At 35.0% G+C, this 21,133-nt stretch overlaps 1 protein-coding gene across 3 annotated transcripts; it reads right to left on the bottom strand.

The window, feature by feature from the left end:
• Window positions 1-2,200, bottom strand: LOC109156842 (phosducin-like protein 3). Of its 3 annotated transcripts, none has more exons than XM_019304701.1 (6): window positions 2,040-2,200; window positions 1,560-1,614; window positions 1,160-1,463; window positions 813-956; window positions 393-598; window positions 1-330 (listed from the first exon to the last, which is right to left on the bottom strand). In XM_019304701.1, the coding sequence occupies exons 3-6, from the start codon at window positions 1,402-1,404 to the stop codon at window positions 170-172; spliced, it is 756 nt and encodes a 251-aa protein (XP_019160246.1). In that variant the 5' UTR covers window positions 1,405-1,463; window positions 1,560-1,614; window positions 2,040-2,200; the 3' UTR covers window positions 1-169. The 3 variants fall into 3 exon arrangements, with proteins under 3 accessions (XP_019160246.1, XP_019160245.1, XP_019160247.1); XM_019304700.1 differs by having other exon boundaries at window positions 1,565-1,614; XM_019304702.1 differs by lacking the exon at window positions 1,560-1,614.
• Between the last annotated feature and the right edge of the window lie 18,933 nt (window positions 2,201-21,133).

Raw genomic sequence — 21,133 nt, 5'->3', positions numbered from 1 at the left:
TTTAACTAAAAAAAAATTTGACAATAATTAAATTCGTAACATTGACAATAGCATCGTGATATATCTTTTATGTTAAGTTGAGTTGAAACTTGAAAGGAACCCTCCAAAATCATCACACTAAAAGAGAGGGGAAAACAAGAAAGAAAAATAAGAGTTCACCAACACCAAATCACTCACTGTCAGAACCACCATCATCATTTTCATGCTCTGCAACAACCTTCTCAAGAAACCTCTTCCGAACTCCATCAAGAACAGCTTCTCTCGACTGCTTTTCTCCACCATGGCCATCGTTGAGTACCGGATCAGATTGGCAGAGAACGAGGGCAACACCTGAAGCAAATAAATAAGAGATATGGCATTGGGAAATCTAAATATGCAACATATATACTTACTTTCGGGAGTGCATCTCCGACCAAAACTATGCATCCCAATATAATTTGCCTTGACAGCGCTGTTGTTGTAAACCAATAGAGTAGGAAGATTGCGATCTGGGTAGTTATGGATACAATCGGTAGATATAATCTTGACAAACTTTGTTGCTGGGTATTTAGTAGCCAATTCTTCTAAGCACTGCAACAGCACCCGGCAATCTGCATATCTGTCGAGGAGGAAGAAGTGCAGAGCTTCAACTACTGAATGCAAAAACTATTCTTATTTATTTAGAATATATATGTGTTAAAGAGTGTCTCACATTGATAAAATAAGTGAGAGCCTATGGGTTTACAAGTCTGGGTTAGACTAGCTAATTGGTTGAATTCAATCTTTTAGTGTGGTTTGGCCCATGTGCATTATAGCCCAGAAAGAGACATTACCCATCCTTGTATAAAAGAACAATCACCCAAACATCTGGCGGAGCTTGTGATACCTCACGTACAAAATCTGATCCAGAAATGGGAATCACGCATCCAAACTTTGCAACCTTGGCTGCTGCTTGCATATCTGCCAACCTCTTCTTCCTGCAAACAATCACCATAAAATAAAATTAAGAAGCAGCTGCTAAGATCACAATATCGTTTTTAACATTCCCAAAATCACAAATTGGCAGGTAGGAATTTCCCACTCTATGGAGCTACATAATAAACTGTACTCCTAATACAGAAGTTGATTGATTTTATCTTGATTTAGCAAATTGCGATCAAGGTGAAGAAGAGGTACGTACCTGTACTCTTCAAGGAAGGGGTCTTCGTCAAAATCATCTTCAATTTCTTCGAGCTCTTCGGCGGATTTCTTATCGATCCATGCCTTGTCCTTGGGCTGGGAGGAGTCTTCATCTTCGGCGGGGGTGAAAGGCGGTGGCTTGAAAGGAGGCGACTTGGGAGGGAGGTTTCCGAGTTTCCTCTGAATGTCATCCCACTGAGTAGAAGCTCCTTCCACGTCCTTGTACACGAAGTGGTAATCCGCCATTTCCGGCTGTATCTCTCTCTTCTCTTCTCGTCCTTTCCTGTCGTCTCTAATCTCTCCACCTGACAGGGGATCCAGAATTTCCTTTCAGTGGGGGCGAAGAAGCGAAAGTAAAATGAATTCAAAAATGTTCAAATACAAAATACACTAGAAATTACCATACAAGGTTTCTGATGAACTACGGGATAATATTCATCTACGCTCTCTCCATAACTGAACCAAATTTCCAGCAAACAATGAAACAAATAAACATAATTAACATAAGCAGCTAACATCACCCATCACATAAGCAACTAATATGGATTTAATCAAGAAAACAGTACAGTTTGATCAAGAATTGATGCACGTGGATTTAAAAACAGTACATGGAAATTAGGGCAAACAGGGAATTAAAAGTTTAAAACCCATGGAACATGGCATTCAAGATTTCAAGTACACACTGCTCACTGCTTCCAGTACTAACATCAAAATTCAAAAACTTAGGGCAAAAACAAAATTAGGGAAATTAGGGCAAAACCATAAATCCATAATAAGATTTCAAAACTCAAAATTTATAGCAAAAAATTAAAAAAATTATTGAAATTAAGATTTATAGTCCAAGGGGTGAGAAGTTGAGAACGAGATTACGATTTACGAACCTGAGGCGAGGCGGCGACTGGACGGTGGTGACTGGTGAAGACGGAGGCGGCTCACGACCGGCGACTGAGGCGGACTGAGGGTGAAGACGGGGACCGGGAAGCTGGTGGCAGTGGTGGGCGGTGGCGTCGTGGCGAGGCAGAGGGAGGACCAACACCAAATGAATTTTACAAAAAAAATAAATAAAATATAATAATAATAATAATAATAATTTATTATCTCCAAAAAAATAATAATAATAATAATTATTATCTCCAAAAAATAATAATAATAATAATAATTATTATTATTATTATTCAAAAATCAAAAGCGGTGCACACACTTATATAATTCCATTTTATTGAAGAAAACATGTGTTTAGTCGCTAAAATTTTACACTTATACCACTTTAATCCTCATGTTACATGCTCAACCACACGCGTACATGGATTATGTGTTGGTACCGTTGGTAGAAAACACAAATAATAATAAAAAAATAAGATTATTATTTTCTGGAAAGAAGGGAAGAAAAGATGAAGAAAAGTGGGTAGTGTTTGGTGTTGGGTTTTTGCAAGAGTCAAGTGAGCACTCTTTCCTTAAAACCTTATTTGCCACCTCCCAAAGATGCTAGGAGCGTTGTGGCCTAGGCTTCCCAGGATAAAACTTGCTAATGATTCAATGTTTGAGCACTCAAACAAGGAATCCGGCGAGCAAGACAATGGCTATGAACACAGTAGGTCAAGAAAGAGTAGAAGTTGAGACCGAAGTTTGGCATAACTTAGCCCGCAAGGCCAGCCAATTTTCGGACGACATTCGTGCCCCCAGGTGCCGGCGCACACGAGCTCGGGCTTGAATCAAGCCTTTTTCAATCTCTGCTAGTTGGAATTTGATTTGCACACCCCCCCCCCCCCCCCCCCCCCCCCCGCGCGAGAGAGCCTCTATGCTATACAATTCTACAAGCTTCAAAAGAGCTCTTGTATATAAGGGGGGGGGGGGGGGGGGGGGGGGAATCTTCATTCCAAAGCAATGTGGGACAAAAACACACTTTTTCCCTTCATTTTCCAACTCAAATGGGTCTACTTTGAGAATCAATATCTCATTCACCCATTATCCGTTTTGAGCGTACAATATATCGATCTCTTCGTCTCACTACGAAGAATCCGAATCCACTTTAACACGACCCAAATCGGTAGTGGACCCCACTGATAATTGTACCACAAAATAGCCACTTAACATGCCATTTTATGCCATTTTAAGCTATTTTTTCCAACAATCCCCCACATGAATGAAAAATTGATTTTCGGGGTATTTTGAAATCGGAAACAACTGTGTTCAAACGGTCGATCCCTGCATAGGATAGGTAGGGAGTCACTATACCCTTTGAACCTTCCCTTGTGAAGATATGTTTACTCTACTGGCTGTACGGTAGAACGCGATGTCTTTGAACCGACTGCCGTTTGTGTAGACGATGACATATCTCACACAGAAATCTCCTACCGTTCCACAGCTCATAAGGAGTCTTATCGAGCTTCTTTCGGGGTACCTTATTCAAAAGGTAGTTACTTGTCAAAATCGCCTCACCCCAAGCATCTTGAGGTAGGCCCGAACTTATAAGCATCGCATTCATCATATCTCTCAATGTACGATTCTTTCGTTCGGCAACACCGTTCGATTGAGGTGAGTAAGGTGCAGTACGCTCGTGTATTATACCTACACTTGCACAGAAGTCACCAATAGGTGCTTCGTACTCACCACCTCTATCGCTTCTAACCTTCTTAATACTTCGATTAAGTTGGTTTTCCACTTCATTCTTATAAAGAACGAATTTATCAACGGTTTCGTCTTTGCTCTTAAGCAAATACACATAGTAGTATCGTGTGCTATCGTCGATAAATGTGATAAAATACTTATTACCACCTCTCGTTTGTATCGATCTAAAATCGCACAAATCACTATGGATTAATTCTAGTGGTTCAGTTTCCCTTTCAATCGACTTGAAAGGTACTTTCGTTAGTTTTGTCTCAACACAAATTTCACACTTGTTATTTGTGTCAATTTGAAAGTTGGGAATATGGTCCATGCTAATTAATCTACGCATAGAATTAAAATTAACATGACCTAGTCTACCATGCCACAAACTGGAAGACCCAAGCAAGTAAACAGAATTAACTTTGCTTTTATTGATAACAGGAATTACATTGAGCTTAAACAGCCCATCAGTTACATATCCTTTACCAACAAACATCCCTAACTTGGACAAAACTACTTTGTCTGACTCGAACACCATGCGAAAGCCATGCTTGTTCAACAGAGAGCCAGACACAAGATTCTTCCTCAGCTCAGGAACATACAGCACGTTGTTCAACGTTAGTTCCTTCCCGGAAGTCATCTTCAGAACCACCTTGCCCATGCCTTCCACAGCAGACTGAGCAGAGTTTCCCATCCACACCTTTTCACCATCAACGGTTTCAAAGGTGTTGAACATCTCTCGGTTGCAACACAAGTGCCTGGTTGCACCGGTATCAATGAACCACTCACGAGGGTTTGAACCCACGAGGTTCACTTCGGTCACCATAGCCAAAAGGCTAATCTCGACCTCCTTCTGACTGCTATCTCCAACAACATTGGCTTCAGAACTCTTGTTCTTTTTCCTTGGAGCCTTGCATTCAGATGCTCTGTGGCCATGCTTGCCACAATTGTAGCATTCACCAGGAAACTTGTTCTTGGTAACGCCACCTTTCGGACCTAGCTTTCGCTTGTCCTTCTTGTTCCTCTTGGAGCTCTTACCGTGCTCCACAACGTTGGCCTTAGCGCCAACAACGATAGGAGCCTTCCTATCATTCGTCCTGTTCCATTCCTCAATCCTGAGTCGTTGGATCAGGTCCTCCAGATTCATCTCCTTTCGCTTATGCTTAAGGTAGTTCTTGAAGTCCTTCCAACCTGGAGGCAACAAATAGATCACAGATCCCACTTGGAAGGCTTCACTTAGCACCATGCCCTCGTCACGGATCTCATCAAAGATTAATTGCAAATCTTCTACCTGACTTAGCACGGTCTTTGAATCAACCATTTTGAAGTCGAGGAATCGGCCAACTACAAATTTCTTTGAGCCGGCATCCTCACTTCGGTATTTATGATCCAAAGCTTCCCACAACGCTTTTGATGTGCTTATCTTTCGATATACATCATATAGCGTGTCACACAATCCATTCAGGATGTAGTTTCGGCAAAGGAAGTCCGAATCCTTCCAATAGCCAACCGCCATCACGGATTGTGCATCTTGTTCCTTCAACTCGGGAACACTCTCGGACAAAACCTTGCCAGGCCGAGAGTTGCTAGGTAGAACAACATCTTCTGTTGCCACCTCTTGAAGTTCGAACCAACACCGGTGAACTTCTCCGGCTTTTCAGCCGAACCACTCGGTACCGAAGGTACCCGAGACATGGGAATATATCCCTCAGTGCTCCCACCATCTTGTGAACCAACGTTCACTAGTGTAGCTTGGGAATTAGCAACATTGTTGCCATTCCCTCCACTGTTATCCGCAACCACATTATTGTTGCCGTTTCTTCCATTGTTGTCCGCAACAACATTATCCTCCCCATCAATTGGCAGTACGGGATGCTCCATTTTCTTCAAGGAAATTCGGAGAAGACCACCAACGGGAAAACAAATATATAAGGTTTTAAGACTGTTGGTACCGTTGGTAGAAAACACAAATAATAATCAAAAAATAAGATTATTATTTTTCTGGAAAGAAGGGAAGAAAAGATGAAGAAAAGTGGGTAGTGTTTGGTGTTGGGTTTTTGCAAGAGTCAAGTGAGCACTCTTTCCTTAAAACCTTATTTGCCACCTCCCAAAGATGCTAGGAGCGTTGTGGCCTAGGCTTCCCAAGATAAAACTTGCTAATGATTCAATGTTTGAGCACTCAAACAAGGAATCCGGCGAGCAAGACACTGGCTATGAACACAGTAGGTCAAGAAAGAGTAGAAGCAGAGAGGTTTTGAAGCTGAAAAAAAAACGAACTTTCGTGTTCTATGTTTCTGTGTGTTAAACTCTACTGTATCTACCCTCTCTTATATAGGGTTGAAGGAGCCAGTAGCCTTTATTATGGCAATTAAAAATGACATTAAAGCTGCCTTCCAACAGCTATAACAGCAGGCCACTACCTAGGAATTGAATTCAGAATTCAGAATTGGAATTAATAGACAATTAATTCCGTACCAGTTGGAGAACTTTCGGGTTCCTGACCGTTAGCGTACAGGGTTCGGTCTCAACTTTCGACCTCAAACCAAGTGGCTATACCAGTTGGAAAATGATACCGAAGTTTGGCATAACTTAGCCCGCAAGGCCAGCCAATTTTCGTGCCCCCAGGTGCCGGCGCACACGAGCTCGGGCTTGAATCAAGCTTTTTTCAATCTCTGAAAGTTGGAATTTGATTTGCACCCCCCGCGCCCCCCCCCCCCCTCCGCGCGCGCGAGAGAGCCTCTATGCTATACAATTCTACAAGCTTCAAAAGAGCTCTTGTATATAAGGGGGGAAAATCTTCATTCCAAAGCAATGTGGGACAAAAGCACACTTTTTTCCTTCATTTTCCAACTCAAATGGGTCTACTTTGAGAATCAATATCTCATTCACCCATTATCCGTTTTGAGCGTACAATATATCGATCTCTTCGTCTCACTACGAAGAATCCGAATCCACTTTAACCCGACCCAAATCGATAGTGGACCCCACTGATAATTGTACCACAAAATAGTCACTTAACATGCCATTTTATGCCATTTTATGCTATTTTTTTCAACATTATGTATAATGTACCTACGTGGTACTTATTTCTAAATTCTAAATAATAAATATTGGTTTGAATTTCATCTTATCTATCCCTTACTTAAATGTGTCAACAAATATTGATTGAAACATTGTTATATTAAACTTACTTTTTTTTTTTCTCTTTTCAAAATATAAACTACAACTTGTCAATTCTCGATGCAACCAACAACACAAAATAAATTAAACTATTTCAATTTGAATTTCGGAACTCAACGAATCGTGAAATTTCACAAAAAAGTTTAATAACAATATTATACTTGTACAATATATAATTAACAACATGAGATTTGAAAACTTCTTAATTGAGGTACACATGCATACACTTTTTCAATATTTTTTTCGTGAAACTTTTTCCAATATTATTGAATACTGTTTTTCTAATACTTCGATAATTTTAATTTCACCAAATTAATTTTAAATTTGCGGGATCTCACCCTAGAGTTATTGTAGAGGTAAATCGCAAGTTACACAATTAACTCACTAGACAGATCGTAGTCTTATATATGCACAATGGGTCTAATATTGGTCCTGTTTGGTAAAATATTAGTCTATAAACCAATTTTAGCTTATTTGACCACTATTAATTATTTGACTTTTGGCTTATTTGACCACTATTAATTATTTGACTTGGTTAAAAAATCAACTCTAAAATACTAAAATTTAAAAAGCTGATCAAAGCAGCATTTTCAATTAGCTTTTTGAGAAAATAAATTATACCAAACAGCTAACAGCTAACAGTTAATTTATCAAACACCTTCTTACAATCAGCTAATGTTATCAACTAGTTATACATTCTAATTAACCAAATCAGCTAACAGCCATTTACCAAACATAACCACTATCTTTTATTTATTTCAATTTAAAGTTGTTATATGACGATGAACTCAACTCAAAATAATTGATATTGTTATCAGTACTTTTGCTCTATTTTTTTGACATCACGGATAGATATCCCAGATCATCTCCGCCCCTCGATTGCCCATCCACAGCCCCCATCGCTGGTAAAACCTCTTGCGGCGACAGTTGGCTCGGACCTCCAGTTTTCGCAGATGGCCATCGATCTCCGGTCTGATCACGGCGATCGGAGCGATCGGTTTACGCAGATGACACCGGCCTCGTAGACGGTCGATCGGATTCCGCAGACGTAGTCAGCTTCGCGGCCATCACCGATCGGAAACCCAGACGGTTGATCGACGATCGTACCGGCGACATCACTCCTCTGCCTTCGCAAGGCCTCAACGTCTCTCAGCAACATGATCGCAACCCCCATTTTCAAGATCGGCGGTCGGTTGCAATCAATCGCGTCGCGATTCCGATTTCGTCCTCGGCGGCTTCTTGCGGTGATGCATGGACAATCTGAGGCTGTGATTGGGGCCGGGGCGGGGTCGCGATCCTTCCCTGATGCTCAGTTTGTTGATCGCCGATGATCCTTCCTTGATGCTCTGTTTGTTTATCGGCGATGAATTCGCGGCGATCGGACGTTTCTGACCAAGGAGTTGGTAGTGGCGTTGACCATGGAGTTGATCCCTCAAACTGGAAAGGTTGCTTCTGTAAACGGGAGACTCTGGCTGCAGCACAACAAACAATCATCTATATGATCAAGAGCTAAGTACCCTACTCATATATATATATATATATATATATATATATATATATATATATATATATATATATATATATATATATATATATATATATATATATTGTGTATATATTGCTGCTATGTTCATATATATGATCGAAATGGGTAAACTATTTGCTTACTGCATGCACCTCGTTTTGGTGTTTCTTTAAATTAAAAGAGATCTTGTTTATGACGGTTCATAAACTGATATGATTGTGTGTGCAAGGAAAAGTGAAGAATGTAGTCAATTATGGCATGTTCTGTGCTTTCAAAATGCTGAAAATTTTCTTTTCATGTGGTAAAACACAAAATGACAACATCGAATTACCACTGGTTACATGGATCACAGTCTTGAATTTCATTTGCATGCTCTTACACCCTATTATAAAATTATGCCGTTTTGATTATTTTTGTATCCCGTTAAACAGTAGTAGTAATTCTTTGGAGAAATAGACCAAATGAGTTTAAAAGCTTTCCAACTCTATGGGTTACTGCTTCTAATAGACCTGCTGTCCATGATATGGGCTGGGTACATCTTTGTGTGATTTCATAGTAAATGAGTTGAATGAATTACAGAGCACCCAAGATTCTGATTAATTATTTGGTCAATGCTAATGAACTTGATCTACATTAAAATGTCTACCATTTCATTATTTTAGCTTTATTTGAAGAAAGTTAATATGTGGTGACATTTGCAGTATTTGGTTTACTTCTTTCATATGTTGGGGTTCTCAGAAGTTCACCTCATTTACTGGAATTTCTTTTGAGTTTAGCAAAATACTGGATTGTTTGGTTTGTTTTGCACTTACTCTGGTCAATTTGTGATCCTCCATATAGAAGTCAGATTTCCAATTGGAGTGTTGCCCCATAAATTGGTGTTGAGCTGTTTGCATTTGCTGAAAATGATTATAGCTTTTTATATTTCAGAATTTTATTGTGATCACTAATGCATGCCAGAAAAATTCCGAGATTGCCAATTTCAGCATCTTGAGATTGCCTTATAATTTGCTTGTTTTATCCTGAATGCATGCGCATAATTTGCTCGTTTTGTAAAATAACAGAGTACTGATGCCCAGAAGGCACAAGCACTCAGTTTGCCTGAAGCAATCTCAGCATTGAATGATGATGATGATGATCTATTGCATTATGAGCTTGAAGATTATGGATCGTGAATGATCACCATGTAATTGTTTGATAGACAATTATATATTTATTTATCCCTTTTACAAACATTTTATTGGTAGTTTTCTGATCCATTTTGGACATTAATATGTTTAATTCATGATGGACATTTTATCTATTTTATTTTTGGATCCTGATTTTAATATTCATGTGACACGAATATTTAATTTTATTTGAAAATCATTTTATTAATATATTCATTAAAATGCTATGATGATATCTATTATGGGCTATTGGCATCTGTAAGAGCCATATTACCTATGCCTAGTTGATTAATTGATAACATTTGGCATATGGTCTCTTGATTAGGCTCATAGAAGAGAATTTGTTATTTCTCTTGTTGGCAATAAAATATTTGCTATAGGCCATAGCTATTGTGATTTATCACGCAATGTATAAGTGAGACAATAACATGAATTCTCAATATGCTGTACAAATGTTAAGTTGCACCTGTTGTTGCTAAACCTTAATTTGATTTTGTGATATCAATTAGATGGTATGAGTCTAAATATTGTGATATATAGCATAAATATTGAATATAACTTTGCCCCGAAGGCGAATTTATTGCACTAATTATATGATAATAATAGCACTAGGACAAATTCTCCAAATATAAAATTGACTTGGTATTGATTTAAAAGTCAATTATTATTTGTCCAAAATTCAAGTTTATTGACTGCGCTAATTTATTATAGCATTGTTTCACATGAGTCTTTGACATTCAAGTAAGTCTGAAATTTGAGTATTTAAACAAAAGGATAGTACTTATCTTTTTTTAATATAGTTTTGCCTAGAAGGTAAACTTAGAACGTTAATTTATCTGTCACTGGTTATCTTGCATGTCATTTATGATAGTCACATTGTACTCCAGTAGTAGTTCTTTGAGTGACCAATGACTCATGAATGAAGTCTGCAACTTCTATTTTTAATGATATGCTACTATGCAAAAATGCTATGTGCTTAACCGCCAAAAGTGAGTCACATCATGTTGGTTTGCCTGAAGCAAACAAATTGTTAATATTTGATAATTTTTCAACATATATACTTCTTTTGGCGTTTAATCTCTCAAAGATTATCGAATGTTTCACTCATTTTGTTCAATGTGTATGCTTGCCCTATATGATTTTATATGCCACTTTGTGGTAAATTTTATATACATTTGAGAACTTATTGTGTTGCGATAATCTTTACATTTTAGAGATCCAATTTTTAATTATGGCATGACCAATTGGGTCATTGAGGGCAAACATAATGAGTTAGATATTACAATTTCTTATCCACATGAGTATTTTATAGAGCATGTGTGAAGGAGAAATTATTGAATTATCTGTTTTGGGGATATACTTTTGTTTGAAATCCAAATCTAACTCACTGCATATCACAAACCAATCCCTCAAGGATTGTTATACCTAGTACATGGTTTCAAAATAAACATTTCCCTATCTGCGTTATTACTTATAGTGCATAGTCTATTTCAATATATCACCACCACATCGTACCCGTAAAAAGGCTACCAAAGAAGCCTTAGTCTCTTGATTAATTAATGCCAAGAGCACATGATAGGATACTAATATAAATATCCTTAGGTACGTTGACTGCATACTTAATTAATGAAGTTCGTTTCTCGGCATTAGGGGGAGATAAGATTCAAATTTAATAGAATGCCAAGAAATTACATAAATGAAAATATCTTCATTATTTAAATCCATGTACTAGTTAGACTGAACTGAAAGTTCAGAAGATATATATTTGCGATATTAGCAAATAATCTGCCTAAATACATCTATTGATCATACTGATCATAAAAGAGTGATTAGGTCCATATACCATCCCCAATTTGAACCAAATATATCCTATCGATACTCCTTGATGCCAGAAGTGTAGGAGATCTATCAGTGTAAGGTATAAGAATCATTATACTAGATCTAGTAAATAAACATTGTCACTCTTGATATACCTTGAATAAATTATGTCTTGGAGACACTCGTCCAGATGACGAAAAACCCTAGTCAATTTATAGGTGCACCAAACAAACATAATACTAGGGATGCGGGACAACCAGATGTGATCTGAATAAGTTCTGGGAAATGTCTAGAATCTGGTTGACTTAAATATTGCCATAAATAATTATAAATATGGGAAAGATTTATGAAAGTATTATAGTTGTCGACAACACAATAGCCTGTACAAATTGCTCCATTATATGATAATCTGGATCCAGAGTTATGCACCGGAAGTGCCATGACTATTTAACGTATAAAGGAGCAATTAAGGCATAGCTCGACTCGCTAATTATTAATAATTCTCTTTATAACAATACACCTTGAGAGTTAACCCCGAAGGTTACAAGTGGGTGTGCACGAAAAAGAAATAAGAATAATGAGGTGATATGATATAAAGCGAGTTTGTAGCATTATGGGTTCACACAGATACCCTTGATTGATTTTAATCAAACATATTTTCCCACGATAAATGGCATTAAGTTCCGCTACATCATTGGCAGAATAATAAATTAGATATGCAACTAATATTAAATTCAAAATTCCCCGAAGGATTTTAAGTTCTAAAAATGAGAAAAAGTGAATCGCACAATAAAATATTAAGGTCTTTATAGAACCTGAAATAGTTAATATTTATTTTGAGAAATCCCTGATGGATTTATAATTTCGGAAATGAGAATTTAAGTGTCATTATATTTACTCTTTAAAGGGTTGCGAATGGAGTTAATATCCTCATTGAAGGAATAATATGTACCATTGTGTGCTCGATAAAGGGTTGATAATGAACTTATTTATTATTAATTATCTAAGTCAATATTGATGGTGGAAAACATCAATGAAATATATAAAGGGCTTGATGATGTCAGCCCATATCTAAAGACGGAGATTTTGAAACAAAAGCTTGGGAAAGCTAAATATTATCTCGACTTGAAGATCGAGTTTTTTCTTTGAAGAAATTTTCATACACCAGTTAGCCAATATATGATTTTGATTGGATACTTAGACAAACCAATATACAATGGGCTACTTGGGTACTGGCTATTATTTTTTGTATCCCCATAATGCTAAGTCCCAAAACTGGTTGTACTATATTTACCCCCATTGTCCCATAAAGGATCAATAAAGATTGTGTTGCACAAATGATAAAAGGATATATAATGAAATCCTTTTGACTAGATATTATGATATCAATATTATACCACGTGAACTCCAGAAGAGTCACGAGATTATTATAGAGTATATTTATTCAAATGACAGTTGTATATATTTATTTACAAAATTTCTCTATACAGTTTGGAAATTTAATGTATGGGAATTAAAGATTGTTATCTTTGAGGGGGAGTATCATTTTACATGAATCAATCCTGAAGATTGTGTCTTAGATGACTAAAGATCTTTTCCTTAGTTAAGTTTTTTCTCACTGGATTTTTCCTTAAATCTAAGGTTTTTAATGAGGCAGCTAAATCTAAAAAGAATACACATACATCATGCACTCTTTTTGCTCAACTAGTTTTTTTTCCACTGGGTTTTGTAGTGAGGTTTTTAACGAGACATGAGTATGATATAGTAATGTAAATGGGGAAAAGTTGTAAAATAATTGCTTAAGTAGACAAACCCCAAAATCCTGAAGATTATGTCGATTGTGCCCTGAAGGTTATGGTTGTACTCTTTTTTTCCCTTAACTAAGTTTTTCCCACAGGGTTTTCTTAAGTTAAGGTTTTTAATGAGGCAATCAGTACAAAATATGCTCTTACAAATATCATGTACTCTTTTCTTCAACTAGGTTTTTCCCACGTGGTTTTCCTAGTGAAGTTTTTAACGAGGCATGAATATATACATTTATACTCTTTTGTCTAGGTTTTTCCCACAGGGTTTTCCTAGCAAATGTTTACAAGGCAGGATCATGTCAAATAATGTCCAAGGGGGAGTGTTATAAATATTATTATTATGGACATTATTGTATATATGGTAGTAATTGTAATTGATAGGTTACTACCTTTTATATGTATTGTAATTATACTTTATATTTGGTGATACCTTTGTATAAGGATTCTAACCATGAATGAGAATCGCAACCTTCCCTCTCCTCTCTTGATCTATTATTCTTACAACAGATATTTCTTTGTTTTTTGTCATGAGGGAAATCTGCATCGCTATTCGAGGGCACATACTGAGTAATTATGCCTACAAACTACATGGAAGAGGTAACTTACATTATTTCTTTGTTTTGGATGACAAGAGAAACCTGTAACCACTACGCGAGGGTGCGCATTATTGAGCATATATAATATATAAATATAAATGTGCATTCCAACTATTAACTTAAGCTCTTAATTAAGATGGAACATATGTTTTAATTTAGTATCAAAGCATCTTCACGTCACCTAATAAAAAAAGCCTATTATCCACGTATTGCTTAAAATCCCCGTCAAAATAAAGAGGTTAGCGGTGGGTCAAATCATTTCAAAAAGGCACCCAGCTTGGAGATATCAAATCATTGTCAAAGAAAAACAACCCAACCTATTTTTGTTCTTTTTCACTTTCTTTATGAATTGATAACACCCCTTCAACCACATCCTCCCATTCCTCATATTTTTTCAATTCTTAGCCTTTTCAATAATATCATATGTGATAATCGTTTTTTTAAAAAAATTATATATCAAATAAAAATTTATTGCAAATGGACACGTTTGTTTTTTAATCAAAATTATGTGTTGTTCGATTCGATGTTTGATGAAAATGCTGTCTAGCTTGTTCTTTTACGTATTGTTTTTTGTGATCTTATTATTATTATTATTATTATTATTATTATTATTATTATTATTATTATTATTATTATTACTATTATTATTATTATTATTATTATTATTATTATTATTATTATTATTATTATTGTAAATGTATTTATTAGTTTATTTTTGTTTCATATATTCATAAAAGTTTGTGTCATATTTATTAATAGTTTTAATTTGTTTTGTATGTTGGCGTTTAACAATCATATAGTTTCTAGAAATAATTTCGTTTAACAATACTGTGAATTAGGTAGTGAAAGATATTCCTGGAAAAGGTTCAAATAAGACCATATAAATAAAATGATATAAAATTTATAGTGTAGCATTATTATAATCATATTAACTTGTTAGGTTTTAGAAACGTCTTTCTATACAACATTATAATCAAATGTTAGGTTTTGTAGAGTTCATAGAATGAATGTAAAATAGTTTTTGTGAACAATAAAATTGTTGATTAGCAATTTTGGACTTAAAGAGTAGAATATAATTGTCAAAATCCAAAAAAAAAAAAGATGAAATATTAGACTTCATTAATTCATATTAAATGAAATGAAATTACTTTCAGTTTTTTTTTTTTTTTTTTTTTTTTTTTTTTTTTGTAAATAATTTCGAGTATACTAGTATATAGGGTATCATTTTAAATGCTACAATGGACATATTTCAAAGCGAATGAAACACGACACAATGACTAATTCAGTCGTTGTATTCTAGACACTTTTTAGAACAGACAACTAGTTTGAAGATTTAAAAAAAAAAAAAAACAATTTAAAGATTATTTAAGACTACTCTATAGCATCGTCTATACCCAACCCAATGATCAATTTCTTGAAGTTTGGTTAAAAATAGGTAAGTCACTTTCGATCCACTCAATCAACCACATCCCGCTATAAAAGTTCATCCTTATCCTACCATATATGGATATTAGGGAGTTGTAAGTAGAATAGACATTAGGGAGTGGTAAATAGAATAAAAATCACTACAATTCTAAAATGTCCTACATAAAAAATATCTTATTTTTAAAATATAAAACGGTACATGTGCATGTAACTATTTTAATAGTGAAAAATTACAAAGATATTCTACTATTTTAGATTTTTGTATACAACAATATTATAAATATTGTAAAGCTAATCTAAATTTGGTCTAAGTTGCACTCACTAAATTTTACTCTTAACTCTTTAAGATATCAGATCACTTCTTTTTTTTTTTTTTAAAAAAAAGAATAAAAAATAAAAAATAAGATCACTTATTTTATAAGACCTCCGATCTTACGGTTGCATTACTAACTTCTCTAAGAATAAAACATTATTTGTAGTTTTATATAATAAAGTAATGTTTTGTATGGAGATTATTATTGGCTATTAAAGAAAGATTCATATTGGCTAATAAAATTTATTATTATGTGATAAGAATCATGATTGATAAGAATAAAAAAAACCTTATACTATTATCTGATATGTATTTCATCTAAATCTTTTTATTTTGTCAAACTAATAATTAAATATCATGAACTATGCTATAATAATAATAATAATAATAATAATAATAATAATAATAATAATAATAATAATAATTCAATTAGATTTTATCAAGTATAATTTACATTTAAAAAAAAAAAAAAAAAAAAACTCTAACAGAAAAATAACATCCCAAAAGATAAGTGTATAAAACATTCATTTATCAAATTACAATTAAAAATAGCAGGTCATGCCCATTATTATCTAAACTTTTACCAAGCGATTATCTAAAATAAGTATAAGACTTTTTGACCTACTAATGAGAAAAATATGTTAACATATAAATATGTAATCACCATATAATAAATATATTTGATTATATGTATAGGTTATGTTATTACTATCAATAGCCATAAGTTATTAGTTGTGGTGGAATCTTTGAGATTTGTATTTCATCATCTTTTATTAGTTGACTAGTATTTATATTCACATGCGCAGAAGTATGTAAGTGTCCAAAATTAATGTTAAAATTATGCAAATTATATAGCATGACATGCATAATCCCAGGTAAAAAATATTTCAACGGATCAGGGTATGAAAGAAAGATACATCACATGAAACATAATTTTCATATTTAAAGGTCACAAATTTAATTATTGTTAAGATTTTGTCCGTTGTTATTATTATTATTATATAGACAATAACATGCAATTGAACTCGTGGCAATCTGGATATGAGAGCGAGAAAACGGTAAGTACTAATTAATAGTTACGTTCTTTCAAGTAGCTAGAGGTCCTAATAGCTTGCACAGATAGTCCAATTAGTTCTTGAGTGGTAGACTATGGACAAAGATACATAATCGAGTCCTGAAAGTCGCAGTGTGAGTTACCAAATTTAATGGGCTCCTTAGGGCATCCTTAATAGTGGGATTTTTTTATTTTTGGATTTTGAGGAGTTTTTGTAAGTGTGATTAGAAAAGAGAAGATGGTAGGAAAGAGAAAAAAAGAGAGGAAGTAAAACAAATGTTGATTTCCAAAAAATAAAATAAAATAGAACAGCCCTATTAACGCACCCGATGGGCACCATTGTGGCCTTCACGCGAGCAGCGCGTGAATGGCCTTGAGAAAACAGTGGGTCCCACTTTTCGGACAAAATTAAACCTCCTCCTTGCATGAGGATCTCTACCCCCCTCTCTCTCTTCTATTTCTCTCTCCTCCACCTCACCAAAGTTTTCTCAAAATTTGATCCAGAAACTACTAATGTAGATGGTATGGACACCATGCACATGTTCTCTCACTTAATAGAACACTAAGTTATTGTAATTTAACCATCTATTATCTTATCAAACCAGGACAAGAAAAGATTGAGATGAGAGAATTTCGTATTTTTGTACAAAGTGGAGGTCCTAATATTAAGATGGAGTAACGTAACGTATTCAATCTCATGCTTTTAATAGTTTATTATGTACCAAATGAAGCAGGCAAGGGAGTAGAAGAAAAAATAGCCAAATTTGTGACGTGGCTTTAGGTTGGTACTTGGTAGCAGCAGCGGACTATCCTAGCCGTTGACTGTAGGTTTGGCTATTTTTAATTATAAAGACAAAATTTGCAATATTATTTTTAGTTTACGCTTTATTATTATTATTATATAAAGACAAAATTTGCAATATTATTTTTAGTATATGATTTATTATTATAGATAATAATAATTGTGTATTCAATTCCATGCGTTCATGATTCATGCACAATCCCCATCCCATCTTTTTCCACCTCCTTGGTGTAACGATAGAGAATCCACTTTAATAATATGCTTAATTAAGCATCAACCAGTTTTTTCTGGATAAAATTAAGATATAATTGTCTGTTGATATGTCTAATGAAAAATAGTCAAGGAATTTTAGAATTTTTATTATTATTTTTTGATTAGTTGGACATAGGAGAAAAAATATATTTAGCACCTCATCAGTTATATAGTTTTACTTGTTTTAAGTATATTGTCTTTCCATTATTGTATACCTTATTTTTTTATTTTCTTTTAAAGTTACATACAATTTTTATCCCTCAAACAGTGAAACACTAAATCGCCATTAGTGCCCGCATGCACAACTCAGTTGATCATAGGGGTGAAGTTTGGAAAGAATGACCAAGGATCGAGTCTCACCAGCAACAGTGTGGAAGCAACCTCTTAAAGTGAGGGGGGCTCATTGTGCGCAGTAAGCAAAGATCTAGTCTCTGTGGTTCAGCTGAGATGCTCTGTCGGACTGAGGTGTGAGGGGCCTTTAAGGTTGGAGATTCAACCTTTTGGGAAGAACTAAATCGCCATTAGTTAATTTTTACTTTTAATGCATACATGATTTTTACCAACGAAAACCTAATTAGATATGGAATATGAACCAAATTGCAACATAGGTTCACAATTTTATTGCTTGAGAAAGAAATTCAGAACTACTTTAAAAAAAAAAAAAAAAAAAAACATTTTGCGGATATATTATGCAATAGTTAAAAGGTGGAGTCTAAAAGACTAAAACTACTAGAATTGCATAATTAAGTTTCGATTGAATTAATTTTTAAAAAATTAAATTCTTTTGTGCTAGTTTTGTACTGGTATTTGATTGGAATTAATTTTTTTAAATTAAATTTCATATTTTTTTAATATATATATATATATATATATATATATATATATATATATATATATATATATATATATATATATATATATATATTATTTCGATAAATCGAATTACTCACTCACCAACAATCTGTTTGGGATTTTAAGGTTGGATTAATGCTATGGTTTTAGGACACAATTCACAAGGTGAGGAGACTAGCAAGAACCAAAAGTCAAAAAGAAGGTGGATCACTTTGCTCCTTTTCAACCTGTTATTTTCATCGTTTTGCTAAAGTATGGGACAATTGCTCATAATTTTCACAATATAGTCAAGATTTCACTACTCAATGTAGGTGGGGCTTGGAAGGTTGCACAATTATGATAATTACATTTATGACTTTAAATTGTGTGGTTATACAAGGGTAGAGTTAAAATTATGTTTTTGAAAAGGTATTAAATGATTAAATTTACAAATCTGATCATCTCCTTCTATATATCATCCCATGCTTTTTGTTTGTGCATGAGGAGAAAGGTTTGTCAATTGCACAATAAATTAGTTTTTAGGGTTGTTTATATGGAAAAATTTTGATTGGTTGGTTATTTAATTTTGATGCGTTTTTTTCAATCATATATGTCTTGTCAAAATAAGAGAGTAGATATATTTGATACGTTACACTTTTTTTTTTTTTTTTTTTTTTACAGAAAAACTTACAACTATTACCCAAATGTACATTTTAGGGTCAATAGATAGCTTTTACGAAAAATGAAATTTATAACATTGTAGTTACCAAGTTAACTATCCAACTAATATAGTTGGGATTATTTATCTCTAGTTGGATGGATTTTTTTAATCCATGTATGTGCGGCAATGCCCTTAAAAGGTGGTAGTAGTAATGTCCTTTTAATTATGTTAGAAGGTAGCATGGGAAAACTTCGTATGCAACATTGCAAAATCCCATAAGCATGGCTTGTTTGGTTCACAGAAAATATTTAAGAGGAAATGTATAATTGAAATTTCATGAAAAAAAATTATCGGAAAGATTAATTAATTATATTGTTTGGTTGGTAGAAAATAAATTATTAGGAATATTGATTTCATTGTTTGGTTGAGTTTGAAATTGTAAGGAATGATGGGTATAAATACAATTATACCCCTACACAATAATAACACCAACAATAATAATGGTAATTAAGAAAAGTTGGTGAGAGCTTAATTGTCCTACTTGTTTTTCATGAAAAAACAAATCAAAGACAGAAGGAGGAATGGGTTTTAAGCAGCTAAATAAATTCAATCTTGCGCTGCTTGCTAAACAAGGGTGGCGCTTCCTAACGGTTCCTACATCTCTTGCTGCCCGTATCTTTAAAGCACGCTACTATCCGCGGACGGAATTCCTGGAAGCAGAAATTGGTACAAATCCTAGTTATGTGTGGCGTTCTATCTTTGCTGGTAAAGATCTTCTTACCACTGGCTGTTTTAAACGAATTGGGAATGGTGAGGATACTTTGGTGTGGAAACATCCTTGGTTGCCTGATGCAGTTGATCCGTTTATACGCTCTACACGTTTGCATCATAGTGAGAGCATGAGGGTAAGTGAATTGATAGATCCCATAACGAAAGATTGGGATGTGGGGAAGCTAACTGGTTGCTTTATGGAGAGAGATGTTGGTCTGATACGTAAAATACCTGTAGCTCCAGCTTTCACTGATAGTTGGTGTTGGCGAGATGACACAAATGGCCAGTATCAAGTAAGACATGGATATAAATTGATGGTTTCAGTTCAGGACTCTGGACATCCTGTCAGCTTTGCTTGGAAGGATCTATGGAGACTTAAGATTCCACCAAATATCTTAAACTTTGTATGGAGATGCATTCATGGTGTTTTACCGACTATGGTAACCTTAGCTTCAAGAAGAGTGGATGTGGATACGATGTGCCATCTCTGTAAACAGCATCCGGAGACTTTGCGCCACTTGTTTCTTGACTGTATACACGTACAGGCTTTGTGGGATTCTGCCGCGCTCATGCAAATCGCAAGTGATGATGATTTTGTTGATTGCTTTACTAAATGGCTAGCAATGGCTGATGGGCAGATTGTCAAGAGTTGCATTGGTGTTTGTTGGATAATTTGGAAACACCGTAATGCTCTAGTGTGGAATAGTAAGGTATGGCTGCTTTCATCTCTCAAGCATGATATTACACATACGTTAATTGCATGGGAGGAAGGTTTGGAGCATGTTGCGCCACCTTTGTCGGCAATGACAACCGTTGACAGCCACCTATGCGAGGAACAGGGTACCGTTTGTATTTTCGTCGATGCGTCCGTATTTCATGATTCAGGTGACGGTTTCTTCGGGGCCATAATAAAGGATAACACTGGTGCTTACTTGGCGGCTAAAAATGGTCCACTTAGATGCTTAGGGGATGCCTTTTTGGGTGAAGCAATGGCGGTGAAGGAAGCACTTTCCTGGGCCAAAGAGAGAGGTGACAATAAGGTGATTATCTATTTTGATTGCCAATTAGTTTGCAGATGGTTTTCTGGCATGACACGTGATCTATCGTACGCAGGTTGCATATTAAGAGAGTGCCAGACTCTAAAACGACACTTTGCATAGGTGTCT

The sequence above is a fragment of the Ipomoea nil genome, unplaced genomic scaffold, assembly GCF_001879475.1.
Source record: "Ipomoea nil cultivar Tokyo-kokei standard unplaced genomic scaffold, Asagao_1.1 scaffold2759, whole genome shotgun sequence".
In the NCBI taxonomy this organism is placed as follows: domain Eukaryota; kingdom Viridiplantae; phylum Streptophyta; class Magnoliopsida; order Solanales; family Convolvulaceae; genus Ipomoea; species Ipomoea nil.
Note: the sequence above shows the minus strand (reverse complement) of the source record. Positions and strands in the feature narration are given on the sequence as shown.